A 26744-nucleotide genomic window follows, 5' to 3' on the forward strand; every position below is an offset into this window, starting at 1 on the left:
GACTATTACTAATAACAGCGTATTAGTCCTAAACGTTTCAGTGTGCAGAGATAAGATTGTAATCTAAGCCTATCCGGAGGCCGACAGCTGTGACCTGGCATGACTTTTCGTGCTTGTAACACTTCTGACAAATCACTTCCTGACGTGTGCTAAAACAGTTGATGCTGAGCCAGAAACACTTAAACCAGGTCATGAGAAGAAGAGTGAATAAGATGATCATCTGCACTGACTCACTCTTAAAAGACTCAGATAAAATTATTGAATACCCGAGTCAAGTTATCTCGAATGATACCAACTTCCCCTTTTTTGATACCGACCAAAAAAAAAAAAAAAAAAAAAAAAAGTCCTCTATTGAGTCACGATTACAGAGCAGTGACCGCACTGAGTGCAATCAAACTGTTTGCATTAAGCTTGTTTGTTATGAAGTCCTGAGAAACACCGAGAGAACACTAACGTGTACAGGAAGTCCTGTCAGGACGTTTCCTTCCTTTTATCAGTGATGCTGCAATTAGAGAAATGGACAAGCAGTAAAAAGCAGCTCAACTCTCGATGAGTCAAATCTGAGGACAAATTAGTCAGCTTAAACGTAAAAGCACAACATTACAGTTAGTGAGCTACATGCTGTCACAGTGTCACAGCCAATGACCCACTATGACCATGATTACTGTGACTAGAGACTCAAGTTTCAGCACAAACAAATACGATCCGCTCTCCTCCTCGCTGAGGAGCAGCACATCTGGGAAGCATTTTCAGTCCGTGGTTACAAAAAGCAAATAATATGGACGCTGCTACGTCAGCGGGGACCACCAGAAGAATCCCAGCAGTACAAAAAAGGGAAAGAAATTAGCAGGAAATTAAATCCGTACATGTAAAAACAAAAACAGAATAATACAATTGAACACAAAACTAATCAACTGATCCTAAGTCTGGCAGCCAAAGCCCTCAGAGGAAAAAGGCATTGTACATCTCTCATAAATTCCATATTCATCTTGTTAATATTTTTTAAAGCTGATGAGTTTAAGCCTGTCTACAGTTTGGGACCACCTGCATCATGCTTCTGATTTAATCAGTGTGTCACGTCTGTCGTCACAGATGCACTTTAGGTGTACTCATCGGATTCCCAAAATCCAGCTTGTTTCACTGCTGTGATCGCTGCGTGATGTATTCGAGGGGCGGTTAAGTGAATCGTGTCGAGGTTGGCTGCTCAAAGTGTCTTGAGAGCAGTGCTGTTGTGATTTGGCGCTATAAAGTTGAACTGAATAGATCAGATTAAACCACAAATTGGATGAAATTATAAACCTCTGCAAGAGTGCGAGGCAGAGGAGCTGAGACAAACCCAATCAAATATAAACTACCGCAGATGGAAATAACAACCTTCTTGTTATGTTGGGTTCAGCCCGCAATCAAGTGTTTGGCCGGGCTCCAGCTTTTCCTCACCGAGTAACTGAAAGAAGCATCGACACAGGAATCGTGCCAAAGTGATTTATTTTATTTCCAGGTAAACATTTGATCTTCATACAATTACATTTCTAAAAAGTGAACATACTTAAACCAGCAGACGGAAACAAAACTCAAATGGAAAGAAACAAACGGAGTTATTTAAATACAAAACAAAAAGAAAATATTATTTTAGCCATTGCACTTTAACTTCATAAATACAAGAAAGTTCATTTCTCTCTCTGGCCCAAAGAAACACGACGTACAGCACATTCAACCCATCGCTCACGGGTTCGATCGCTCCGATTAGAGGAAGCCCGACCGCGTTGCACCAACGTTGTTGCATTCCTGTCATTATGGGATGTCAGAGAGAAACGACTCGTGTTTGTGGTGAGAGCTGAAACGATTAGCCGGCTAGTCTTTATTTGTTTTTCAAGCAAATTAGCCCGAGACGTTCTCGGCTTCCTGTTACTCAGATCTGAGAAAGCGGAGAAACAGGAAGCGTTTCTTCAGCACCATCAATATACCGTGTAACATTATAATAATCACTGCTTTACTCATGGATGAATCAATTCTGGACTTTTAAAAAATAAGGACAAAAACCCCTAATTTTTGACAGATTGATTGTTATGAGGGGAAAACTCGAGCTGAGACTCGCAGACAATCCAAACAAACTAAATGCATCCGATTTGTTTTTATTTCCTCATTTCCTGAATGACAGACTCTGGCAGATGACATTATTTGTTATCACTGAAAGGCTCCAAATGTAACTTTCTCACTGTCAGTAACTTCAGTCGTGACCTCCTACAGGAACGAATGAAAGTAAGAGCAGCTCTGGTTCTGTTTACACCAGTTTTACCTTTTGGTTCTCAAACTGTGGAGTGGGTCCAACTGGTGGGACGCAGAGCATCAGACTATCCCACTGAGCCGACGGCTAATGAAATAAAATTGAACCTGGATCCTGTTTTCTTTACCTGATAAACGTGTTGAGGTGTGCGATGTGACTCAGTGAAGGCTTGAGCTTTACACATGCAATTATTTAAAAATAGAGGAAATGATTTCCACACTCACCCCTGCAAGCCTGAGCCGGATAAGAGGGTAAGATTACTCATTTGTTTTACATTTCCTCATTTTTTGAATGACAGACTCTGGTGGATGGCACATTTGTTATCACTGACTATCACTCATTTCTCTCTGATTTCAGAAAAAGTTGAAATCCTTAAAAATCTCTCTTAATAAAAAGTCTGAATATAAAACTGTTCAAAAACGGCACTGACATTTGAGATGGTTTTCTTTTTGGCCGTATTTGATAAAGAAAAAGATAAATTATCATCTCAGAGAGATCAGAAACACTTGATTTATTTTCTTTTGAATAAATAATTTGACTTTAATCTGTCAAAAATACACCAACAAGGTTTTAGACTTTCAGATCTTTCAAATCCATAATAAGATGAGCAGAATTACCCAATAAATCATGATGTGCACAAAATATTTGTTTTCAGCCTTGACAGGGAGACAAAGATATCAGATCTGCAGTGAAAAAGATTTTTCATGTTTTTGTTAACCGAGCTTTCACTGGACTCGAGAAAACCTAAACTCCCAGACAGACGGGCATCACGAGGCTTTTGCAGAAAATTAAACGTGTTCACTGATTTGGAGGAATAACGGCAATTTCACTCAGAGATGCAAACACGGCCGCTGTGCTGAAGACGGCCCAGATCATCTTAAAGTGGGAGGTCGGCCAAGTGTAAATCGTGCTATTTATTCTTAATCATCATGAATATGCAATTTATTTTCTGCAACGGTGACTAAATGTGCAAAGGTTCCTGTGCGAACTTTACTGACATGCAGCTCGGCAGGTAACCTCGTCGATATAAATTGCTCTTTGGAAACGTGCACTTTTAGATTTACATTTTAATCTGAAAATCTGAAAAGAACTTCCTCTGGAGCAGCTCATGCGTGCAGCACAAAGCAAGCCTCGCCATCCTTCACCGTCCCATTAAATCTGCCTCCGCCCTGCAGCCCTCTGGTCTCCTAACCCCGTCCTCTTCTTCTGCAGTGGTTTTACGGCACAGTCTGAACACGAGCCCCACCACCTGCTCGTCTTGATGCAGAATTGATTACAGGATTACTCAGATTTCTGTGGAAACTACGGACTGATCGTTTCAGCTCTGCACGACTATGAATTTAGCGTACATTATTTGCACCCGAACGAGACGAGAAAACCCCGCCTTACATCCATGACGGTTAAAAAGACACACATACAATATACACATCGTATTAACATAATGGCCAGCCATGGGATTTCTGCCTGTAACACTTGTTTTTTAAAAACGTACATACAGAGAATTCAACACGCGCCCTCAAACGTTTCTAGTAAATCAATCAAACCGACGCTGACAGTTTCTGCTCGCTTTAAATTCTGCAACATTTTTGGCAGCTGGGAACGTTTCACCTCTTCACAGAGAGGACACATGGGAGTATCAAAGTGCTCTTTGCTTGATTCTTATTTCCTCCCCACACCCGCCTTCCAGCGACCCCCGACACCTTCCTGCGTTTCCCGTTCATGCCACGGGGTCAAACGAGTTCCCACGTTCCTGTCGAACGCTCTCCCACCTGACTGATCCACGTCAAGCCCTCAAATGTGGTGCTATAGTTTGCTCCATTTTTGCAGTGATAGTAAAAACCAAAGTGTGATGAATATTGTGCAGCATAAAGAAAAGAAGAGAGAGAGAGACAGCTTCATTGTTTTGTCATAAAAAACAAGCTCAATAATCAAACCTTCCACCATGTGAGACGATGGGAGGAGACGGACGCCGCTGAGCATGCGTGAACTCAGCTTTTTTTTTTTTTCTTTAAAGATGAGCAGGAAAGTCGTTTTCACGAGAAAATCCCGAGTCCATGTACAAACTGTACTACTGTACTGTTAGACGCCACTCAGCCGCGTTATCAGCTCACAGTCCTTAGTGTTACTCAGGCGGGGGGTGGAAGGTGGACTTTACGAATTTTGCTTTTTTAGTTTTGTTGTTAAAGTTTCGTATTTCGTCCAGCTCCAGTCTTGGTCCTTGAAAGATGGAAATGGAGGCGTTAGTAAAAGACAACCGAGAATATGTAACGTGCTGAAGTGCAAATATATCTTAATTTCTGAGTTTTTAATAAGTTTTGGATGTTAGTTGCAAACAGTCTCGTTTTACAGAGTTTTGATAACGCTTCACAACAATCATCATTAATAAAAGATAATATGACACCTTAGTTTACAGTTAAATATTATTATAATTAAAAACCTAATATTTGTTAACAATTAATGGTCTAACATTTTGACTTTACAACAATCATCTACAGTCTTTGATAAAACTTTACTAAAAATGGTTAAAAAAAAAATCACTGCTAACATAAGTTGGAAGTGGCAACTTTAAAGAGAGATGCACCATGTTGGGTGTGCTCTGTCCCAATTGTTGCAAGGCTTCAGATCACACCTGGAGCATTTTAGAGTGAGGTCTTTTATTTTGAAAAGCTTTTCTCTGTGTGACCTGCTCTATTGAACTTCAAACAACTTCTGTTGAGAAGCTGCCACTGGAGTGTTTCTGAAACACGCGGCAGCACATTAGTTAGAATTGCCGGCATTAATGCGAGTTGGCGGGATAAGCTTCAGCGCCTGCGTCAGAGCTGAAATGCGACCCAGCGGCGCCCCGTGCATTCTCACGGTTAGGCGTGAGACCAGTCGGACTATAAACGCTACATGTGTTTCATGGAACTGACGCTAAAGGAAACCTGAAGCATAACTTGCAGTACTGTGTTGAGAGTGCCGTTTAGAGTGACCCCGTGAAATGCACGGCTCACTGCACGCATTCATGACCATGACCGGCTTCCACCTGGTGCACTGCGGTGCGTTTCAGAAGCAGCGTTCTGTACTGCATCTCTGGAAAATAACCTCAGATCTCAAGATGCATACAGAAACTACAGAGAGAATTTCAAAATAAAAGACCCCTGCTTCCAAAATGCTCCTGGTGTGACGTGAAGACCAGTGAAGAACGGAAGAACACCTGGTGAAGTGCATCATGTTGTGCTCAAACTGAGCTGTTTGTGATGAGCTTGGAACAAAAGTGACTTTTACTGAAAGACGTTATTAAAGTATTGATCAAATTTTGGAGTCAAATGTCAGATTTATGAGTATAAATCAAGCATTATGGCTTCGAATGAACAGCAGTACTTGGTAATGAGAACAGCCTCAAATAATTGATTATCAGCTAGGATAACTCAATATATAACTAAAACATGAAGACATGAATAAATATGATTAATAGCATCCCTACCGTTTAAATAACTATCAATTTAACTATGATTTGTTTTTAAATGTTGGTTATTATAAAGTGTTAGCTTGTCATCATCTTTAATAACTGATAAAAATATAATTCAAAATGTATAATATATATTTATCACGCTAATAAATATTACTATATAATATACAGGAAACTGAAAACTCTGTGTGATTCTGTTTTCTTATCACATCTGCAAGCTTAAAAGAAACAAAAAGTTCCTTCCTTCATGACAAGACTAAAAAAAAAGAACAGCGAGGTCCTGTCCTGTTCTCCTAAATGAGATTAAAGACATGCTGACAGGCCTCAGGTCCTTCACAGATGCAGATAGGAGACGCCTAGTGCGTCTAGTTTCCCAAAGGGAAAATAAAAATAAATTAAGACTTTATGGCTGATTTAAATGCAGCCCTCTCCAATAACAAACAAACCTTAAAAGCAGCAGATAAAAAGCAGCAAACTCACCACTATGCTGTTGGCCTGTTCGTCAGCAGCTTCCTGCATCAGGCTGGTCAGCTGACTGAGGTACTTCTGGTTCTCCTGCAGGAGTCGTGGGGCAGCATCACTGAAGGAAACGCACACAATTCAGACACAATTCAGTCACATGACGCCTCCTTCATATGCACAATGTGTTTACTATCTTGCAACAGAAAGAAGAACGCCCAAGGGCAAAACACAAAGCACTGGCCTACAAACTATATATATGGCAGTATGTTCATGCTTCAGTCATGTGCACAGTTATTATTATACTAACAGTTTAGCTAACACAGGCTGGAAATGTAATGAAGAGAACAGGCTGAAATAATATTTAGAAAAATGAAAAAGATAATGTACCAACTACGAGCATTCTGAAAACACTTTTCCAAATGCAATGCTCCAATGCACAGGATCTTCCTCAGGCATGCGTCTTTTTTAATGCTTCATAAAAACAAAACTATTATGACTCAATTATTGTGCATATTCCAGGTCCCAAAAACTAAGTCCAGCTTTTGCCTGCAGTCCAGCTTGTACAGCTCCCTGCTGGTGAGCTCTCCTCCCAGGTCTGGCAGGTGCTGCAGCTCTGTTTTTTGAGTCATGTGGGTCATTTGAATCATTCTTCATCTTTCTTTGAAGATTATCTGGGAAAAGCCAGCTGGGTGGAGACCTCAGACCTCTAATAAAGGTAGACCTAGGAATAACTCAGGATCGCCCCAGGTGGAATTGGAAAATGTTGCTGGGGAAAAGAACCTCTGGCAGGAATACATGCTTAGTCAGCTGCCAACAAGCCCAAACTTTAAAAGCAGAAGGAAAAAAAAGAAGGATGGAGGGATTTCATGACACACGAGTCATTCCTGGAACTGTGACAGACATATGACAGGAACAAAGATTGCCTGTGGCGTCTTAACTCCTGGGAATCTTCTGTTGCATTGCACAGCTAGTCACAACCTTTAGAGTGTCGCGTTTTTAGAGCTTTTCCAACGCTTCAAAATGACCTGGTGTGCCAAATAAGTGCCAAAACGATCCATTAATAAACAGTTCATAGGGCTTAAAGACCTGAAACAACCATGACCCCCAACCAGCCAGCAACTGGTAAGAGAGACTGAATAAAGCTTCAGTCTCTCTGGAACATCAACAGGGAGTTGATGCACCAGTTAGGAAGGATTCACACGTTCACTTTGGACATGGCGATCTGATCGACTGCATTGATTCAAGCTCCAGCACCACAGCTGGTTAGCTTCAGGTTACTTTAGCTGTACCCATGGGCAGATATGACCTGCACTCAGCGAGTCATCCATCCTCAAATGCAGTTAAAAAAATAAAAAATAAAAAATCAGACAACAATATGAGACATAATGAGGAAAACATACCAACATCATGTAGGAAATGAAAGATATGATTAATAGCTACTGGAACAAAGCTGTTTGTATCGTTCTCTTCTCAGTTTGAGACCGACCGAGTCCAGCTGTGGCTCAACAATCAGCCCGTCAGACCACTCAACAATTTGGCTGAGTGAGTCAAATCATGACCATTTGTCGAGAGAGGAAGATGTCTGTGAAGTCTTTTGTTTTATGTGAGATTTCCTGTATATGAACAGGAAATTACTAAGCTGTTTTTATTCACATATACACATCCACATTCACAAACAGGTACCTCACCGTGTCGACACTTCCTTAGTAATTTGGCACCAAGTGAAATAAACTACCAGCTGTTATCAATGCTGAAGGTGCTTCTGCTGAATTCTATGTTAAAGGAGTGTGAACATCTCACTTGTAGAGCTGACCCCAGTCCCAACACGGCTGAGTGGACGTTACCTGTCATTTGGCCCTGGTAGGGAGGTCAGGGGGTGCGGGGAGCTGACGGGCTGTGCCGACTGGGACCACTGAGAAACCTGCAGCAGGTTGGACGACTCGGGACTGGCTGCTATCGAGCTCCGTGACGAGTTCTGAGCCTGAAGGAGAGACAGAAACACACCGTTACAGGCAGCAGTAAAAAACACGCCTCCCCTCTCCTACAGCAGGAATGCAGGCGGCACACCCTACCGCTCACTCTGTGTTTGGTACTTTATAGCAGCTGAGTCTGAGGAGATCACAGAAAGTACAACAAAGCTCACCACCACTGGGTCCGACAACTGCAGAAAAGGGAATCAGAAAATGAATAAGTGAACTTAACCTATTCCAGGATATTACCAGGATCCAGCTCCAGCAATTAGAGGACTTCCTTTTTTCTTTTCTTATACACCAGTACACTAAATTTATCTGAGCTGGATGCTGATCAGACAAAACTTCTGATATTCTGTAGAATCAGAGAAAAGCTGATGACATTTTATTCTTAGTTGTACATAAATAGTTTTATCCAGCAGTTACACAACTTCCCCCACTTCTTTGCATCATGCCCCACACTACATTTCAAAGACAAATGAAGTCACAAACTTGGAAAAAGTAGACCGGGCTGCTAACGACTGATGTAGATTTACTCACGCAGGCGATCTTAAGTAAGTGCCAGAACTCCCTCTGTCTCTTGATCTGCATCTGCATCACGGTGTTGTCAGCGTCCTTGATGTTCTCCAGAGTTTTGTCAATCCGGGGAAACAAGTCAATGATCTTCTGTTTGCTGATCAGGATTTTACTGTTGGGGTGAGACAAATCAGGGAAAACATAAATGATGTTTTCCACCGTCACTGTGACTCTTTAGACAGACTCAGTGTAGACCTCACACCGGGGATGGATTCAAGTTCTGGAGTAATTTATGCTCCAAAAGTTTCCTCCTCAGCAGGGAGGGAGTAACTGAAAATTCAGGGGGTAAAGTCTGCAGCTTAAACTTTCCTTAATACCAGCAGACGTTTTATGTGTTTAAGAGCCGTCACTTCTTTATAAATCAGTGGGTTAATCTAGGCCCTGTCCTCACATACACGGGATTTTCATCTACACATAAACATTATTTCATGTCACTGAACTTTAGATAAACTCCTTCCAGGGTCAAGATTTCTATAATCTCTATTTCTGTGCTTACTTGTGGGCGAGGAACATGAAGACTTTTCTTGCAATATCAAGGGTGTGCACTGTGTTGTTGTTTGCAGGCTTTTGACTGGTCAACATGAATCTATGAATTGGGGTTATAGTGTCACCTTTTGCTTTGGCGGCACTTGATACTGTTATTTGCATTTTCATGTGGATGGAGATGAGTAGGAAAACATCTGAACCTGTGGATTCAGCATTAACCTGCCCTGAGAGAACATATAAGTTCCTCGAGATAGGTTAAAAAAATAAAATAAAAAATAAAAAAGTACTACAAATATGCATTACTAGTACCGTGGCACTTAAGAACAAATAAAAGTGTATGAGACCACAGATAATTAACAGTAATCAGAGGTGTAAAGCTCAGGGTGAAATCAAACTGTCAAGCATGGGTGGACCCTCACCTGAGGTGTGTGAACAGATCTTTGAGGACTTTGTCTTGGTTCTGGACTGTCTGGATGATGGCCTTCACCATCTCAGAGCTGTCGCAGCTCACATCAGAGTCAGGTACTAACCAAAGGGGGTGGGGGGGGGAGTTTAAACAACACCTCAGTTTAAAGAATGGATTAATTTCTCTTCTGATTTCAGAGTTTTAAATGATCCATTCAACGTTTCTTACCTTTGCATTTCATCTTCAGTTGCTTGTAAAGTTCGATTGCCTTTTCTTCCCTGCAAAAAATTATTTTATCACATTAAAATGTTCTTCTTTGAATTCTGAAGCTAAGCTCATGATCAGATTACTCTCTGAAGTTGCATGTTTAAAAACACCACTGGTATCCTCTCCATATGTGTTGAAGACAGGCACTGGTCAGAACTTTCACAGCAGCACCAAGGACGGTTTTTAATTTAAAGTGGCACGCTTTCAATCCAGTGCATGATGTGACAGCAATTCACAGGATTTACAAAAGAAAAAGTAGTAAACTTTTACCCAACAGCAAACTAGTTTGATCGACTAAAATGTAGAGCAAAGTCTTTTCCCTGTGGAGTGAAGCAAGATGCATACATCCAGGTGAGGTTACACCAGCACTTCAGCACTTCATTAAGCTGTATGAAACTTCAGCCACATCCCTTATCTTCACTGCGATTATGTTTCTTTATTAACTTGGTGATATGTTGAGGTCTGGCCTACATGGGGGTTTCTGCTGTATCATTTACTGAAGGAGGACAGCGAGGCTGTGGTGAACCGGGTCTTTAGACCCTATGTTACTAAAAAGAGGAAGAGCACCGAGCCCATCATTATGTCTCTACTGTCAACAGTCAACACCAGGATCAGAAACTTTCCCACAGAGCCAAGGCTAACCTGGTGAAAACACATTTTTTAAAGAAGGGGCACTTTAAGCTTTCACTGTGCACAGCTGCACATAACTGCAATGACCCCAGTTAGAGTTCAGCTGGGGCTCGTTACTGCATCTGGTACTTCCTAACGTGCGTTCAGACCAAATGTGTTCAAAACACACAAATATTTCCTTCCCACAGTCGACAGGAGAACAAGGAGGAGTACAACCAACGGCTGGAATCAAGTTACAGTCACATATTTTCAGCAGTTACCACAAAATGCAATAATTTCACTCACTTTTCTCCAAAGCAATCTCCTTTTTCCTTTTCCCTGCTACTATCTTATAAAAAAAATTCGAATAACACAGCTCTGTCCACAAATGGAGCCAACAAGCTTGGCCTTCGTTTATTATCAGCAATGGCGTCTGGAGAATCTACAGACACGATTACACTCATGTACAGAAGGAAAAGACAATGAGAGGGCTTGGAGGAAAATAAATGAAATCCTAGGACTTCATGCTTATTCCCACTGAGTCAGGAGAGTCCACTCTGTGAGAGATTCTGAGGTGGCAGGCTTTGATGACACAGCATGAAGTGGATTTTTCACTGAAGTTGGATATTTGAGCTGTGGATGGGGATTTGCCTCCATTTACATCACCTGACATGTATTCTCATTAACGTTGCTACAGACTTTGTAGTCCTGCATAAACTTCACTTTATGTTTGGCTGAACATGGTTGAAATGATGATGTTATCTCCGGGTTAACCTGTTTTAATTAATTTATTTGTTTATTTTTAGTATAAATAAAAGATTTTAAGCCAATTTTAAACACTGCCTCTCTGCTCCCGACCTCATCTTTATAAATTTTGATGTGACAAGCTTAGTGTCTTCGCATCAGCAAAGCTTTTATTTTGGAGGCATTTTTCCAACCGTAGAGAAACGTCCGCCAGCTGATGGTCAGTCAACATCGAACTGTTTGCTGTACCTTTTCTCTGCGCGTGTTCTCAAGATCTCAAAGTAAATGAACTTTTTCACTGACAAAAATCTGCCAAGCTCATGGTGGCGTGGTTAGTGGTCTAAAGTTGCCTCACAGCAAGAAGGTTCGTGACTCAAACTTCCTGGTCAGCTTCTCATTCTTCACCTTCTTGCCTTTTTAAGTGCTGTTTACACATTTTCCCTGTGCCTGCATGCTTTTTCTCCACAGTCCAAGTTTATTAGTGTTTTCTTTTACTGGACTTGGGTGTAGACCGTGGAGCTCACGTGCCCCCTTTATATGAGTCAGCACAGCTTTTTTTACTGAGATAAAGTCTCACATCATGACTGGCTCTAAAACTCTGAAGTCTAAGGAGCTTGGAAAGAAAAGCGACTGGATTTATTTAAAGGAGAAATAAAAGAAGTCCTTAAATTACCATGGTGATGACTGAGAACTTACACAGTGATCTAAAGTCAAAACTTTAATTTATACTGCTTTGAATCGCTACAGAGTCTTTGTAAAGTGATCCTTTGTCATTTCTGCATGTAGATGTGCATTTTCTCTCTTTAGAGATGCAACATGTGGTTACATCTCTACGAAGGTGGATGTAAGGTTACAGTGTAAGTTATAGCACAGGACATCAGAACAGGTTGTGGTTACAATATACCTACAGTACAGATTTAACGCAGACGTACAAATTTGCTTGTAAATAGTCTGACTTTTAATACATTGCTGTTAGGAAATACTGTCATCATGGGGTTCGTTTAGATTAACACGTCACCGTCTTTTGCTGCCTATGAGGAAATTCCAAGCTAGTATAAAGTCACAAGCTTTACACAAACTTTTGTGGAATGACTAAAACGTCCTAAAACTAAATAAAACGAATAAAAGTTGCCGCAATGACAAAGACCGGGAAACTTCCACTAACTAGATAAAGGTAATGAACGTATGCAGGGCTTTTGTTTTTCCCCAGTTATTTCGTCAGTTATAAGCGCACAGCTCAGAAACAAACGTGCATGTTGATAGAGGATTTTTAGAGACAAAAAAATCGGAGTAAACACGTTAAAAAAGTTACTGGGGAAAAAAAGGAGAACACATAAAAATATGAAGATTTCTGTATAATTAAATATAGATGTCAGTTTCCTTTATGATCACTGTGGTAAGGCAATTGGGAGCATCGCACTGAAATAAAACATATTTGTCCTTCACGTGTTAAATGCCTTTCAGCATTAGTAATGTGTCCCATATTCTTTCACACAATTGTCCTCTTTGTCCCACATTTATTTGTTGCGATCTCGACCTCTTAGTCATGAAGGAAGGTTTTTTCTTCCCTCAATGTTATACATCTGTTTGTTCGTCCAAACAGAGCTGGAAACCTTCTGGAAAAATTCTCCATCATGACATTTATGCACACCACACAACCATCCTTACAAACTGGTGACTGAGTGGACTGTAAACAGGCAAGAAGCCGGGAGTCAAATTTAGATGCATTTCCATGTGCTCTGTACACAAGTCCAAAGCATGTTGCAAACATTCAAAGTACATCAGTATACAGCCAAAGTGTGTGTCATATTTGAAATATTTAGTGTGCATGTAAATGTATTCATGATGTAGGATTGTTTTTGGCACCGTCCGGTCATTTCCTCAGGTGAAGCGGGGACAACCAAAAAGTGTCAAAATCATCTGTAGACACCATTATGCACACCAACCAAAAAGAATCAAAGGCCAACAAGTGACTGTTACTTATGTCTTTTAAATTAGGTGAAATGTGGGATTTAGATGGCTCTTGATAAATGTCCACAGATTAAATCATCTCAGGTTAAACCCTTTTAATACTCACAGCTGCTCCATCTTGTCTCCTTGGCGTCGGGCATATGGGCTCCTCTGTAGTTCTACTATCTCAGAGTGCAGAGCCATGATCTCATCATCCAAATGGCTCACCTCTGCCACCTGCAGGACAGACAACGGATCAACCAAAGGCTGCTTTCGGAAGCCTTTGCACTGGTAAACATCACAGTGATTCCTACACGTGTTCTTTATTAAACTGAATTTAATACATTTATCCAGGCAAATGTTTTCATTAGCAAAGTGCTTCGAACTGAGCCTCCTCAGTGACTGTGATCCTGCAGATGAACATCAACTCCACCATCTTGGACTGCAGTAGGTGAAGGTAGTCCTTGTTCTGGTCTGCAGCCCTCACTGTAGGTCAGGGGATCACCTAAGAAGTGACTTTGGAACCAGAAGAACTACTCTCACCAGCTGCAGTCCAAAATGAGAGCAACCTGGTAAACCTACTGCAGTAAACCAGTAGGAAAAAACAAAAAACATGAAAGAGCCTGGACTAGCTGGTTAGCAACTACCAGTCTGTATCTTATTTTTAAGAGATGAGTTACCTGAGCAAAAGCTGCAGCTCTTTCTTCGTTCTCCTGCCAGGCTTTCAGCATCTTTTCTGAGGCTTTGGACAAATCAGACAAATGTGAGCTCACCGAGCACCCTACAACATGTTTACTGAAACAAAGAGCAAACAGCTGCCAGCAAACACTCACATATGCCATAATGCATCTGATCGCTGTATTTTTCCAAGTCATATTGGATGCTACTCTTGAAGAAATCCAGCTTAGCTTTGAGCTGCTGCGAGAAGCCGAACATGCTGTTTTTACACCTGGTCAGGTTGGTGTTGTAGCGGAGGAGGCTCAACCTTGAGGGGGAAGGAGGAGATGGTAAAATCAGAAAGCTCCAAGAGGAAGGCGGAGGACTGAAGAAGACAGGCTGACAGTCCAGCCACAGCTAAAGCTTCCAGAGGAGCAACAGTCACAAGCACCAGAGTGTGAGGAGCAACACAACAGAAAGTTGAATTCAAACTAGGACTCGGGAAGAATTACACTGGAAAATAAGCAGAGCTGAAGGGTGTGTACGACACTACAACTATATTCAGCTGACAACTAAATCATTGCTCTAAATATTCAACCAACAGTTAAATGTTGGAATAAAATTTACAGAAAATGTTTAGATGGGTTTCTTCAGGGCTCAACTTTAAGGCTTCGAGGTAAAAATAATAAAACCTGGACCAACAAATGCAATTACTAAAACTATTAAATGTTTTTTTTTTTTGTTTACAAAAACTTGCAGATAAATAAGGAGATGCTGGGATTCCTAGCTACTAAGCAGAAGTCGTGAGTGTAACAAAGAGAAATGATTTAAATAGCATAAACAGAATTGAGAACCGGTTTCAGTTTTGAACCCGTTTTAAGTGAGCCACCGTGCTGAGACTTGGTGCCCAGCGCCTTATCACTTTCTTTCATAAATGTTGGTGTGTCACATTTCAAAACAATGATGTCAGCCTAATAACAGTTGGCTTTTTGTACACATGAGTCACCAGGAAGTTAATTTCTTTCCTGCTCCATTTCTACACTTTGTCCACACTCAGAAAATAATGCAGGTATCTAAAGCCTGTGTAAGTGTGCTGCTGGATAAGAGCAGAAATCATAATCTATTTTATTTTGGTTAATCTTGATTAGTAATTAGGATTACTTCATAACTTAGTCCACAAAAATATCTTTTTAAAGGAGATTTCTTGGAACTCAATTTAAATAATAATAAAAAAACACCACATAAAAACCATAATTTTGACCGTACGGCCCATCCTTTGAGGGCAACCACCGACAGACGGGAGCAACATGTGGCCCAAACGGCAGTAGGCTCACGTGCACTGAAAAACCAACATAGTAGCCACATTGAGAGAAACAAGGAACCAAGAGTCAACCAATACCTCACACAGCACGTACAGAAGTGGATTATGCAAGAGTAAAAGGAATCTGGATGCAACCATTAATGGTCCACTCACACGTTCACGCACAGTACCCTTATACCACTTTCAGTTCTTCTGCTTCTGCTTTTTTGTTCTGGCTGGTGCTGAACATAATTGTTTAAAATTATGAACTAAAATTAAAGTCTAATATAAACAGAGCTACTGATGCACTACTGATACTGATGAAGTATGGTGTCTTTTCATCCGTAGCAAACACAGAGTATTATTTCCTCCTCAGAAAAGAAAAACTAATATTATTAATTTGATATGAAACTAATATCGGTCGTTTTATTTCTGTGTTTGACAATAACTATTCTTCACCAAAACCACAACATCTGGTTGTACGCTGCTAGGATGTAACATAAAACACTCTTAATGAAAAAGCTCAACTTACACTGTTTAATATTTAAATAGCACAGACGCATAAAGCTGATGTTATTTCTGAATCCTGTCATGGATTCACATTGTAAACCATGATCTGGGCTAAAGCACATCACACACGATTGTTATGGGACTCACATGGCAGCTCTCTGCCCCTGGAAAAGTCTGCTGTAGTCGTCTTTCAGGCCACAGATGTAGCTCACAGCTTCACCCCACACCTTCTTCATCACCACCAAAGGCAGCTGCGTCTTGGCATCTTGCACTGGGAAAATAAAAACCATGAAAGTTTTTATACAGAGCAGAAGAGAGCCAACACTGTCATGTAACAGTCCTTTTCATTTCAGAAACTGGAGTCACTTCATATGAACTCACCAATGGTGTTGACTTTCTCAGGCAGACGTCTGGCACTGAAGGGGCCGGTGTACTTGGTGATGCTCTTATCAAACAGGTAGACAATGTAGCTGTCCCACCCTCTCTACACAGGAGGAAAGAAAACCATTACAAAGATCTCAAGTAGTGTTTTTACAACTCAAGAGAGTGACTTCAAGTCTCTCAGAATAGATGCAGTTAGAGGGAAATGAGTCATGATTATTGATAGATGTAGATTTTTCTAAACACCGTTGCTTGATGTTGTATATGCTCCAATAAGCAAACCAAAACATAGCACAGGTTGTTTTTTGCTTCTTTTTTTTTTGCAGGTAACAGAACGTAATCATGCATGGGTAAAACAAACAATCAAGATTTTCAGCCCTGTGATTTGTGACAGATCGAACTGATTTACAGGTGCTGAAGCAGACACTTATAGGTGTCATATAGTGACGTAAACAAAACCCTAGCAAACCCCACAGTGATTCAAGACTACATCATGTGATATTTATATATTCATGTTGCTGTGATCGTATGGATTATTTATTTATTTAATAAAAAAAAACTTTGGTAAAGCCACTGGTGTCACAGGCCTGAAATACTTTCAGTTTAGTGACCCTCCACCACTGGTACTGCTGTTGGTGCACAGATAAAACACAGCTACATAACATTAAGTGAACAGATGGACAACACGGCCCTTTGTCACGGACACCCGATGTAGGAGAGACAGGATCAGGCCAATGGATGTATCCCAAAATATAAAGACAGCATGGCCAGGGATAACAATCAGTGAGGAACACCGCCAATAAGCTGCAACTTTAGCTCCTTGGATAACAAGATGAAGATGATGATGATTTTTTAATTCATCAAAAAACTCAAAGCTGTTATGTATGATTATTTTAATAATAAGTTATTGTACATCATCACGTGTGATTTTAGATTTAAAATCCTTTCATTCATCTAAACAGTGGTTAAATCAACGCACCACTCCATCCAGGACACACTGTGCAGCGGGCTTCCTGGGGTCCAGTGACACTCCCGTCTCCTGCAGCAGTTCCTGGTTCACCACCTCGATCTTGGTCTCAGCTTCGATGCGCTTCTGCAGACTGTGGAGACTCTCGTCAGGAGTTAGCTGGAAGGAGTGGACCTGCGCTGTGGTCATGTTCAGGATGTGGACGACCTGAAAACAGAAAACCCGTCAGTATAAACTAAACTACTTCGTGATCTATCATTTTCTGCAGTATGTATCGCGGTACATGGGCCAGCAGAGGGCTGCAAGAATCTAATTATTCTTAATATTGATTAACTGCTGCCTCACCAAAGAGCTGGAATTAATTTATTACTAAAAACTGGCAGATGGGGAGGGCTGTGACAGCCGAGGCCAGCCAGTTCATTTTTATAAAGATTTCAAGTTGTTAAATGTTATGTTTGGTGAAAGCTCTAATGTGTAGCATAAACTGGAAATACTGGAATTCTTATTAACAACCCTCACTCATCCCAACACACTTACACCACTTTCCCACAAGAAGACAAAAGAAACCAGAACATGGATTTGGAGAATTGCTACACAAACAGTACAATACATGTGTGTGCTTGTGTTTTGACAGCATTACTCCACTGAGACTTTTGGCCTCTGTTATGTCACAGAGAAGATGCTTTTAAATGAGGTAGGATTACAGGATTGTGTCAGATATGGGGAAGAATATAAAATCTCCACAGCACTGAAACATTCGAGATTTTGTTGCAAAACCAAACTGAACAAGAACCCAGTGGTCACTGTGAATGAGGCCTGGAGCTCCTTTGCGTAGAAGCAGCCCATCACTAATCACATATTTACGGTAGAGTAGCGAGAAGGAAACCAGAACAAGTGAAATCCTCTGGTCTGGTTTATCTACCTGCACAGTTTATAATGACGTTTGTGAAGGACAATGTACAGACTCTGCATCACCTCATCAATACTGTTCCTAAGTCAGTTTTTCCCTATTACAGGAACTGAGACACTAAGTGGGAGAAAGTAAAGGATGGGTATATAAAAATATGGGTAATCCTGAGCACAGAAAAACAAAAACAAACATTTCCCCATTGGCTAAAAAACAAAAAACAAACAAACAATCAAGGTTTCTATTTCAATATTTCTAACAAGACAACAGAAGTTTCCAGACCAAACTCCCTTAAAAAAGGTTGGCATAGAGTTAATCCCAAGAAGATCCGAGTCCTCAAGTATGGGTCTAAATATGTACATCACAAGTTTGCAAGCTTTACTATCAACATTTATCGCCACAAATCTGTAAAGACCTATAAAACATATTCAAATGACTAAATAACCTTTGAACATGACTTGTACTTCTATATCTATAATAAGTTTTTCTGGAATTTGAAACATCATCAATAATCAATATTGTTTAGTTTTAAAATGATTTCTGATACTAACAAAACAGAAAAAAATGTGACAGATTTTTAAAAAACGCTGCGTATCTCTTAGCATGTTTAGGCCTCCTTTAAATGTCACTTTGGATTTTACCTGTGTTTGTGTAAACTGCAAAAACCTGCCGTGTGGGTGGTGACCGTTAAGTTACGTACAGGTGACCCATGTTGAATGTGACGTGCGGAACAAATGCAAACAAACAGAGAGCATAACAATAAAAAGAATTTCGATTTATAATAAATCTTAAAAAGAAAAATAGATGACAATAATTCCTGTATGAGTGACAATGATGGTGCACAGCTTCTTTCTTTCAGATTGGCCCACCAAACATACAAACGCTACAATCAGTCCAGTGAGATTAGCAGTAAAATGCCTAAAAGTAGTGAAAGCTTCGGTGGCAGCTTTAGTATTTCTTGTCTTTATAATTTTAAGATGAGAAAAATAAAACACTAAAACTTTCTAGGGCACTGCGTGTCATTGCAAATTACTGACTGAAGAGCCAGCTCTTCCAGTGCCTCACCTTCATAATCAGTATCTGATCAAGGAGTTCAAAGCACAGGGGTTTCTTGGTTTCATGGTTCACTTGGCCTCCTCTGTGCACTGGATCCCACTTTAACATCAGCTGAAGCAGCGCCTCCATCGGCTCCAACAGCGTCCTGTACAAAACCGGTTAAAACATTTAAAACAGGTCTTCAGGGAGGGTAATTAACAACAACCACAGTTCACATGCTCTCGGCTATTTTGCGTTCCATTTAAATTACTATAGCACAACACCATGAAGAAACTAATTTGTCCTCACAGGAGACAAACAGCTCAATAAAATAAGGAAATGTCTCAGTAAAAATGATTGCAGCTGACCTGCTGAGATTGTTGGGGTAGGGGAGATGTGTGGAGAACTTGACTTCTCCGTTTAGTTCTTCTACTGCCATGATGTCTTTTGGACCTTTATTCCTCACTTTGCTGGCCCTGAAGACAAGATCAGAAAGGATCAATACCAAATTCTTTCAATACAAAGTACTAGAAGTACTTAGAAGATGCAGTTCTCAATGTACCTCAGTCGAATTAAAGCACAAACATGTGATGTAGAATAAAATCTGACGTGAGAACAGAGCTGGGCTCCTGCATACTCTACTCAGACATCTGACTCATCTAATTTCCAGTAGCGCATACATTAGTGACACAGACTAGGATCAACTTACCACTGCACAGGTTGCAGGTTGTGTAGGAATGGACGGAAACCGCAACTGCACTCGAAGATCATTGTTCCGAAGCTCCAATAGTCCACAGTCACAGTGTACGGTTTATTCTCAAAGAGCTCAGGAGCCTGGAGAGAGGAAAAAAAACAACAACAGTGTTTCGTGTTTTCATAAAACACGAAGTGATCTTTTTTAAAGACTTATTTGGCATTTCCATCCTTTATGTGACAGTAGAGTCGACAGGAAAGTAGAAAAGGGTGGAAGGAATGACCCACAAGAAATGATCTCAACGTGAATCCACGGCCCTGCAGCAGCCGTGGGTCAGCCACTCATCCAGGTAAACTGTAGTGGAGCCCAGAACCTGCAAATTGGCTATTTTTTTTAATATATATATTAATACAGTCATTTTTATGTATTTAATGAAGCCATCCAAAGTGTTATCTTTTGTATTTACACCCTCAATATTATTTCAGAGTTACAGGCTGACTTTGTACGTAGGGGTGAGTTGAAATGTTACCATTTTTATTAGTTTTTACTTTTTGAGCCTTCATGACATCTTTTTCAGAGAAAGAAACAAGATGTAAAAATATAAATAAAAAATAAAATAAATAAACTGCCACTATATCAGGTTAACATCTGATCCAAGTATCACAATCTATAATGCTACAATCTTGGTTTTTTTTCCATAGCCACCTTTGAGCATCAGTATCATGAGATACCATCATATCTGTAAGAAAACTGCACCAATTCAATGTTTATGACACAGACAAGAGACGAGCATTGCCACCCTGGATGTATGTTATGTTTTCTGATAGTTCACTGGAGAAAAATGAGTTTTTTAAGGGTTATATCACCATGTGGTTGGTCAACAAGTTACATCATATGACAGGTCTGCTTTTTCACCTACAGGCTTGTCTTCTAGCCATGATGTGTTCTAAGTCAAGATAATTTTCTGATATAGTCATATTCAATTATTTAACACTCCTGAATGTAGCCCGTGGCTATGAGTTGAAAAAACCCCCAATACAGGTGTTCACATTTTTAATTTATTAAAAAACTTTTAGTCCTAAAAAGGTTTTTCACAATTCTTTCAGCAAATCAAAGGGCCTAAAATTATAGAGCTAGTGTCTCGAGATCAATATACTGATGTTATTATAGAAATCAAGCTGCCTATAAAGAGGTGAGGTGGGAGGCACAGATTGATTTTTCAGAATGACCCTGTTCAGTCATTTCTATAAAAAGGTAGAAAGTAAAGTCAAGGATTTAAAATCTATAATTACTATAACACATAGCACATAACATACACTATCTGAGGATAAATAAATGTTTGCTTTAAGTGTTTACCAGGTACTGAAGTGTGCCAACGAATGAAGTGCACAGACTCCCCTGGTCCAGGTCTTTAGCATAGCCCAAGTCGATAATCTTGTGAACCAACTGCAGAATAAAAAAATAAATTAAAAAAAAGAGTATATTTCAGATGAGCAGTCAAACAGAGCGGGCTGTGAATGAGAGGGAGACGGGTCTTAATGTGGACATACAAGGAGCAAAGATAGTGAAGGTAGAGGAGTTTAAATACCTGGGGTCAACCATCCAAGAAAAACACACAGTGCACAAGAGAGGTGAAGAAGAGAATGGAGTGGGTGGAGATGGGTGTCAGGGAGGGTTTGTTTACAAGATGGTAGTGAGACCTGCTGTGATGTCTCAAGACTGTGACACTGACAAAAAGACAGGAGGGCGAGGCGAAGATGTTAAGAGCGACCAGGATAGACAGGATTAGAAACAAGTACATCAGAGGACAGCTCAGAGTTTGAGAGGCAAGGCTGACAAGGGATAGTAGATATATTGGATAAAGGATCCTGAAGATGGAGCTGCCAGGCAGGAGGAAAAGAGGAGGACGTCAGACAAGATTCATGGATGTGGTGAAGGAGGACATGTAGAGGGTTGGTGTGACAGGAGAAGATGCTAAAGATGATATGGAGGCAGATCTTCAGTGGCGACTCTTAAAGAGAGCAGCTGAAAGAAGTAGTAGTCAAACAGAGCAGTCAAAAAAAGGGAAGAGTAGCTGGTTTACCTTCCCGTTGATGTCTTGTAGCACAATGTTTTCCGGTTTAAGATCTCTGTGTATGATCTTGTTTTCATGGAGATACTGGATACCGGATCCTGGAGCAGAAGTCAGACTTAATCAAAGCCAATGACATGTTAAAAGAAGAAATGTCTGAATGAATAAGCCGAACAATGCACATACCAACATCATTAAGTAATGAAAGCACTTCACTTTCTTTCAGACCGCAGCAGTTTTCAGGTTTGCTCAGCACCTGCAAATCAGGAAAAAGAAATCCTATCAGAGCTGCGGTATTTTTTAGAACATGTGACCAAAGGGTGAGAAATGTTCTGAAATTAAGAAGTCTGATATGATGTGCTTATTTTCAAATTCTATTTATCTTTGTGTGTGTACTTAATGAAATGTATGTCTTATATAACTCACTTTAAACAATCTTGTTGAAAAGTGCTATATAGATAACATCAGCTAACTTCACACTATCACTCCATATATTACCTTCTATATATTGGTCACTGTGTGCAGTGGCCTCTATATTTCACACTTTTGATTTTACTTTATGTGAAATTCAGGAGCGGGACCACACTCCAAACACTACCTGCCTCACACACCTGTTTATCATCCTCTTTTATAGGTGCCAGGCTCTGGTCTTGCTCACTGTTTCTCATTAATCTGTTGCCTTTGTTATCTTTAAACATTTTTTTTTTTCATTATATTTTGAGTTGTGGTCAGGGCTTGTGAAATATGACCCTGGTCAGTGACTTAAATCCACATACCAATAAAGGCTTCTGATCCTTACTTTTAGCCTGAATTTATTCACATTTTGTCACACTGGAGCCACAGAAAGCACGCTGAATTTCCTACTAAAAGCTTGTTCGCTGTGCACCCATGACTCCCCACAAAACTATCATTGGACAGAAAATATTACAGCTCTCTGGCAAAGTCTGCTGCATATTTTTTCTGATTTCTAAACTCTCCAAATAATATCAATCCCATCTAAATGACCCCCCCCCCTCACCTTCCTCAGGTCTCCTCTGGAGCAGTACTCCATGGCCAGCAGTGGAAGATCATTTAAGGCTATGGGCTCCACCTCCTCTGGGACCTCCTGGGCTGTCACGATATTGATATGATTTAACCTGAGTGAGAGATATGGAACCACATTACTTTTTAAAGACATCCAGACAGACTTCTGCACAGTCATCCACTGTCTGCATAACAGTGCAACTCATTCTTGCATCTGCAAGCCTGTGGGTTTCACAAATTGATTAATAACTACCAATAACTGTGAAGAAGATCACACTGTATAAAGCCAGAGTTCTCAGAAGGCCCACAACAAGGAACAAGGAAAGAAAGCTCTAGTGCAAACTTAATTTTATCTGTACACACATTGTGTCATGCTGTCTGCTTGTTAAGTCTAACGTCATTCACCATTTCCTTGTGTAAAACTTCCTTCAGCTCCAGATTGCTCCAGCTACAGATTAGTTAGGCTAATATAAGCACATTATCACCATGCAGATGTCAGATGAGGGTTGAATCACTTTTGTTTGTTGCCAGATCAAAGCGGACATCTCAAATGATTTAATATTCTTGGTAATAAATATCCTAAAAGCAGACTTATTAATTTTTCAATCTGCACTCTTCTTCTTTCGGCTGCTCCCATTAGGGATCGACACAGCAGATCATCTGTCTCTATCTAAAACTATCCCTCATCTTTTTCTCTCACACCAACCGTCTGCACGTCTTCCTTCATTACATCCATATCTCTCTGTGGTCTTGCTCTTTTCCTCCTGCCTGGCAGCTCCACCTTCAACATCCTTTTTTCCAATATATCCTCTATCCCTCCTCTGCACATGTCCAATCCATCTCAGCCTCGCCTCTAACTTTGTCTTCAAACTGCTCAACCTGAGCTGTCCCTCTGATGTACTCTACTCTAATCCTGCCTTTAACATCTTCCTGTCTTTGCTTTGTTAGCTGTAATTCCTTCAGTGTAAAACAGACTTGGAAGCAAATGAGGATCAGGCTACATCAACAACACAATACATTTAAATTCCTTTGATGCACAGCTTGAGCTGCTGTAAATACTGCACACCTTCATCCTGCAGTGTTAACGAAAACCAGCTTAGCAGGTTTCATATCCAAAAGGTGATCCTCAGCAAAGAATCTGTATCACACTTGGAGCGTACTGCAATTACATGAATCAGACAAAATGTGGTGCTTAAAGTGAATTATACACCAAAACTTTGAGCATAACCTGATATGGAAGCCAAAAAATTAGTCCAGCCAGCTTTGCAAGGTGTGTCGCGTTCACTGTCGCAAAGCTGGCTCTCTTTTTACCTGGTTAGATCACCATGGTAACAATGCTCACTATGGTTATAAGCTGAACATATACCCTTGAGTTTCGGTTTAAAACTCAGCTTACAGCACCACATTTTCACAGATTTTCCAATTTTCAATATGATGAGTATGATACAGATTAGTTTTAGAGTATTAGTATGCAACTTGCTGAGCTGTATTTCATTGACATCACTGAAAAAAAATAGCATGTATTTATTTGATGATGGAGATAATGCATAAATATATTTTTATGCTTTATAAACATCTGCTCATACATCTGTTTTACAATTCAAGAACACAGATTATTCTATTTTACTTTAATGTTGACACAAAATAAAATAATTTCCACAACAGCCGTGACTGTTATGAACACCCTCATTTTGCAATAATGTGTTTTTAACCTTCTAAGACCTAAAGTGCACATTAGAAATATGTGCGCAAAGAAAGGCTCTTGCAGACACTCCACAGGTCAGGCTTGGTAGTCATGATTTGCAAGTGACTTGGATTAAAGTAAGGATGTGAGCGCCTCACTGTCTCGGATGAGCCCACCCTGGATCCAGTGTAGGACATAGTCAGAACAACTGGAGATACACCAGAATGCAGGAGGGCCAAAACCCCATTCTAGATATTCTGCCAGGGTTTATTTCCCTTGCCTCTTGGGAGCAGTGCCATTTATCCACAACTGGGGTAATATATATTAACTTCTCTCTTGTCCTATTTGCACAACCAGTGATGCATTTTGCCACTTTATTTTTAGTATTCTTTCTAGATCTTTATCCCACACTCATCTAACAACATCTGACTTTAGTAGCCATCGCTTCATTGGTCAAGAGGAATGAAATTTATTCTGGCTAAATCATCACTGCGATCTTCATTATCTCTGACTGGGTTTTCAGGTTTTGTCAAGCCAGGTAACAAGAAAGCTGAACTTGATTCAAATGGCACTTTTGTGTCACCTTTATGACACTAAGAAGTGTTACATACAGATGTGACACGTTTAAATAAAAGCCACTAAGGAAGGAAAATAACAAAAAATAAATACCAACTTTTTCATGATCTGGATCTCTCTGCCCCATCTGTCCCTATTCCTTGGTGTAAGCTCCAGGCGACACATTTTTATAGCCAGTTTTTCGTGTGTTTGCTGCAAAACAGACAGCAGACATCACATTATTATACAAATACAGTCAAGGAAAAGCAGGTGGTGATTACTTCAAAACAGGCCATTTCAATTTCCAGCACCCATATCCTCCTTTCCTAAGTTACGTATAGGGTTAGGAACTCTCCTGGCTGGACACTCACCATATGCTGATAGAGGTAAACATGGGCAAAGCCTCCCATGCCCAGCCTCTCTTTCAGTTCCCAGTCCCCCAAGTTCTGGTTCTGCCTGAAGGGAGGTCTCTCCATTGTTGTTCACGCAGCCTGTACCGGAGTGTGGGAATTATATTTGAGTCACGCGACAGAAACACAGCAGACCCTGTCAGTTTATTAAGTGACTGCGCTGTTTGGATTATCACATAAACCTATCAAACACAGGGGCAGGGCTACATACTGGAATGGCTGCTAGGCTAATGTCAGCTCGATGACTTAGCAGGAAAAACGCTACCACTGACGTTTTGTGGCAGTGTGACACAAGTGGGCTGCCTACTCATAGACAAGACATACCCAACTCAATATACCAGACAACAAGATACACATTTGTTTTTCATATTTGTCAACAAACAAGCAGCTAGCTAACAGCATAGCCAGCCAGCCAGCCAACGGTAGCCCTACTAGGAAATAGACGGAGCCGGTTATTAGCTTCCTTGCGTTAGAATATGAAGGCTTCTCGGCGCTTTTTGACACTTACCTGTGGTTTCTATGGAAGTGTCATGAGCCGTGTGCAGTAGAAAGGTGTAACTGGAGTGTGTCTTGTTTTCAGGTCAACGCAGCACCGCGACACTGGACTTCCCCACATAAACGTCACCAGAAAGCCCGGCTGTGTCTCTTGAAAATGAAACGAGGGTGCGTTCAAAAACACAACGCCCACTGCGTTCAAAACACTGTCAAGACTGTGTAAAAGCGGCATTGTGTTTATTTTAAGTCGTGTGTTTTTATTCTGGGGTCCAATAGAGTTTTGTTGATTCATAGTTAAACAAAATACATATTTATACTGCCCCAGAGTCTGCTATGCAGCTCCCCCTGTCCAGCATCTCCCCGAACAGCTCCTGGCTCTTAAAGCCCGCCCCATTAATGCCCACTTTTTCCTGATTGGCAGATTTTGCGGAAGCCTACAGTGGAGTGCTTGTGAAATTACTTTTAAAATAATACTGCCATATTGGTCATTCTTCCAGTTATATTAGCTGACTACTGATACATGTGCAAGGTGTTCATTAGTCTGATCTCAAATTATCTGTGACCAAAATCTCTGAGTTACGTTTTTTAGCACTAGAAAGGTGTCTGGTAAGAATATACAACCAATGAAGGTTGGATGGACAGAAACATTGTGATTTAATAAATATTCCAGCTGTAAGTGAGACAGTTGTTTTATGAGGCTTACACCTGGTGCCAGAACTAAAACCTGACATAAACCCAGGCAGGTCCAGCAGTGGCTGTGTGACCAGTCTTATTCTACCAGCCGTTCTTTGGACCACACATGAAGGACGGTTTTCTTTATTTTGTTTTATTTTTGTGTATATGAGGATTT

General features: G+C 40.5%; 1 protein-coding gene across 1 annotated transcript; it reads right to left on the reverse strand.

Moving 5' to 3' along the window:
* Window positions 1-1809: 1809 nt before the first annotated feature.
* LOC308390974 (inhibitor of nuclear factor kappa-B kinase subunit alpha-like) lies at window positions 1810-26248 on the reverse strand. The gene is made up of 22 exons (XM_080873381.1): window positions 25908-26248; window positions 25361-25480; window positions 25108-25202; window positions 22746-22863; window positions 21914-21983; window positions 21740-21828; window positions 21013-21102; window positions 19672-19796; window positions 19331-19438; window positions 18993-19128; window positions 17033-17227; window positions 16054-16156; window positions 15820-15943; window positions 14039-14190; window positions 13886-13947; window positions 13333-13442; window positions 9864-9913; window positions 9649-9754; window positions 8708-8855; window positions 8042-8178; window positions 6216-6315; window positions 1810-4501 (listed from the first exon to the last, which is right to left on the reverse strand). Exons 2-22 carry the CDS (start codon window positions 25463-25465, stop codon window positions 4436-4438), a joined length of 2289 nt encoding a protein of 762 aa, XP_080729507.1. The 5' UTR covers window positions 25466-25480; window positions 25908-26248; the 3' UTR covers window positions 1810-4435.
* Window positions 26249-26744: the final 496 nt, after the last annotated feature.

The sequence above is a fragment of the Rhamphochromis sp. 'chilingali' genome (genome assembly GCF_963969265.1).
Source record: "Rhamphochromis sp. 'chilingali' genome assembly, chromosome: 22".
Lineage (NCBI taxonomy): Eukaryota > Metazoa > Chordata > Actinopteri > Cichliformes > Cichlidae > Rhamphochromis > Rhamphochromis sp. 'chilingali'.

Coding starts and splice junctions, on each gene's coding strand:
- LOC308390974 (XM_080873381.1), bottom strand. CDS start 25,465: ATGGAGAGACCTCCCTTCAGGCAGAACCAGAACTTGGGGGACTGGGAA. Junction 13,948..14,038: donor TCAGATGCATTATGGCATAT/GTGAGTGTTTGC, acceptor ATTTGTCCAAAG/CCTCAGAAAAGATGCTGAAA. Junction 8,179..8,707: donor ACTTACTTAAGATCGCCTGC/GTGAGTAAATCT, acceptor TCTCTCCTTCAG/GCTCAGAACTCGTCACGGAG.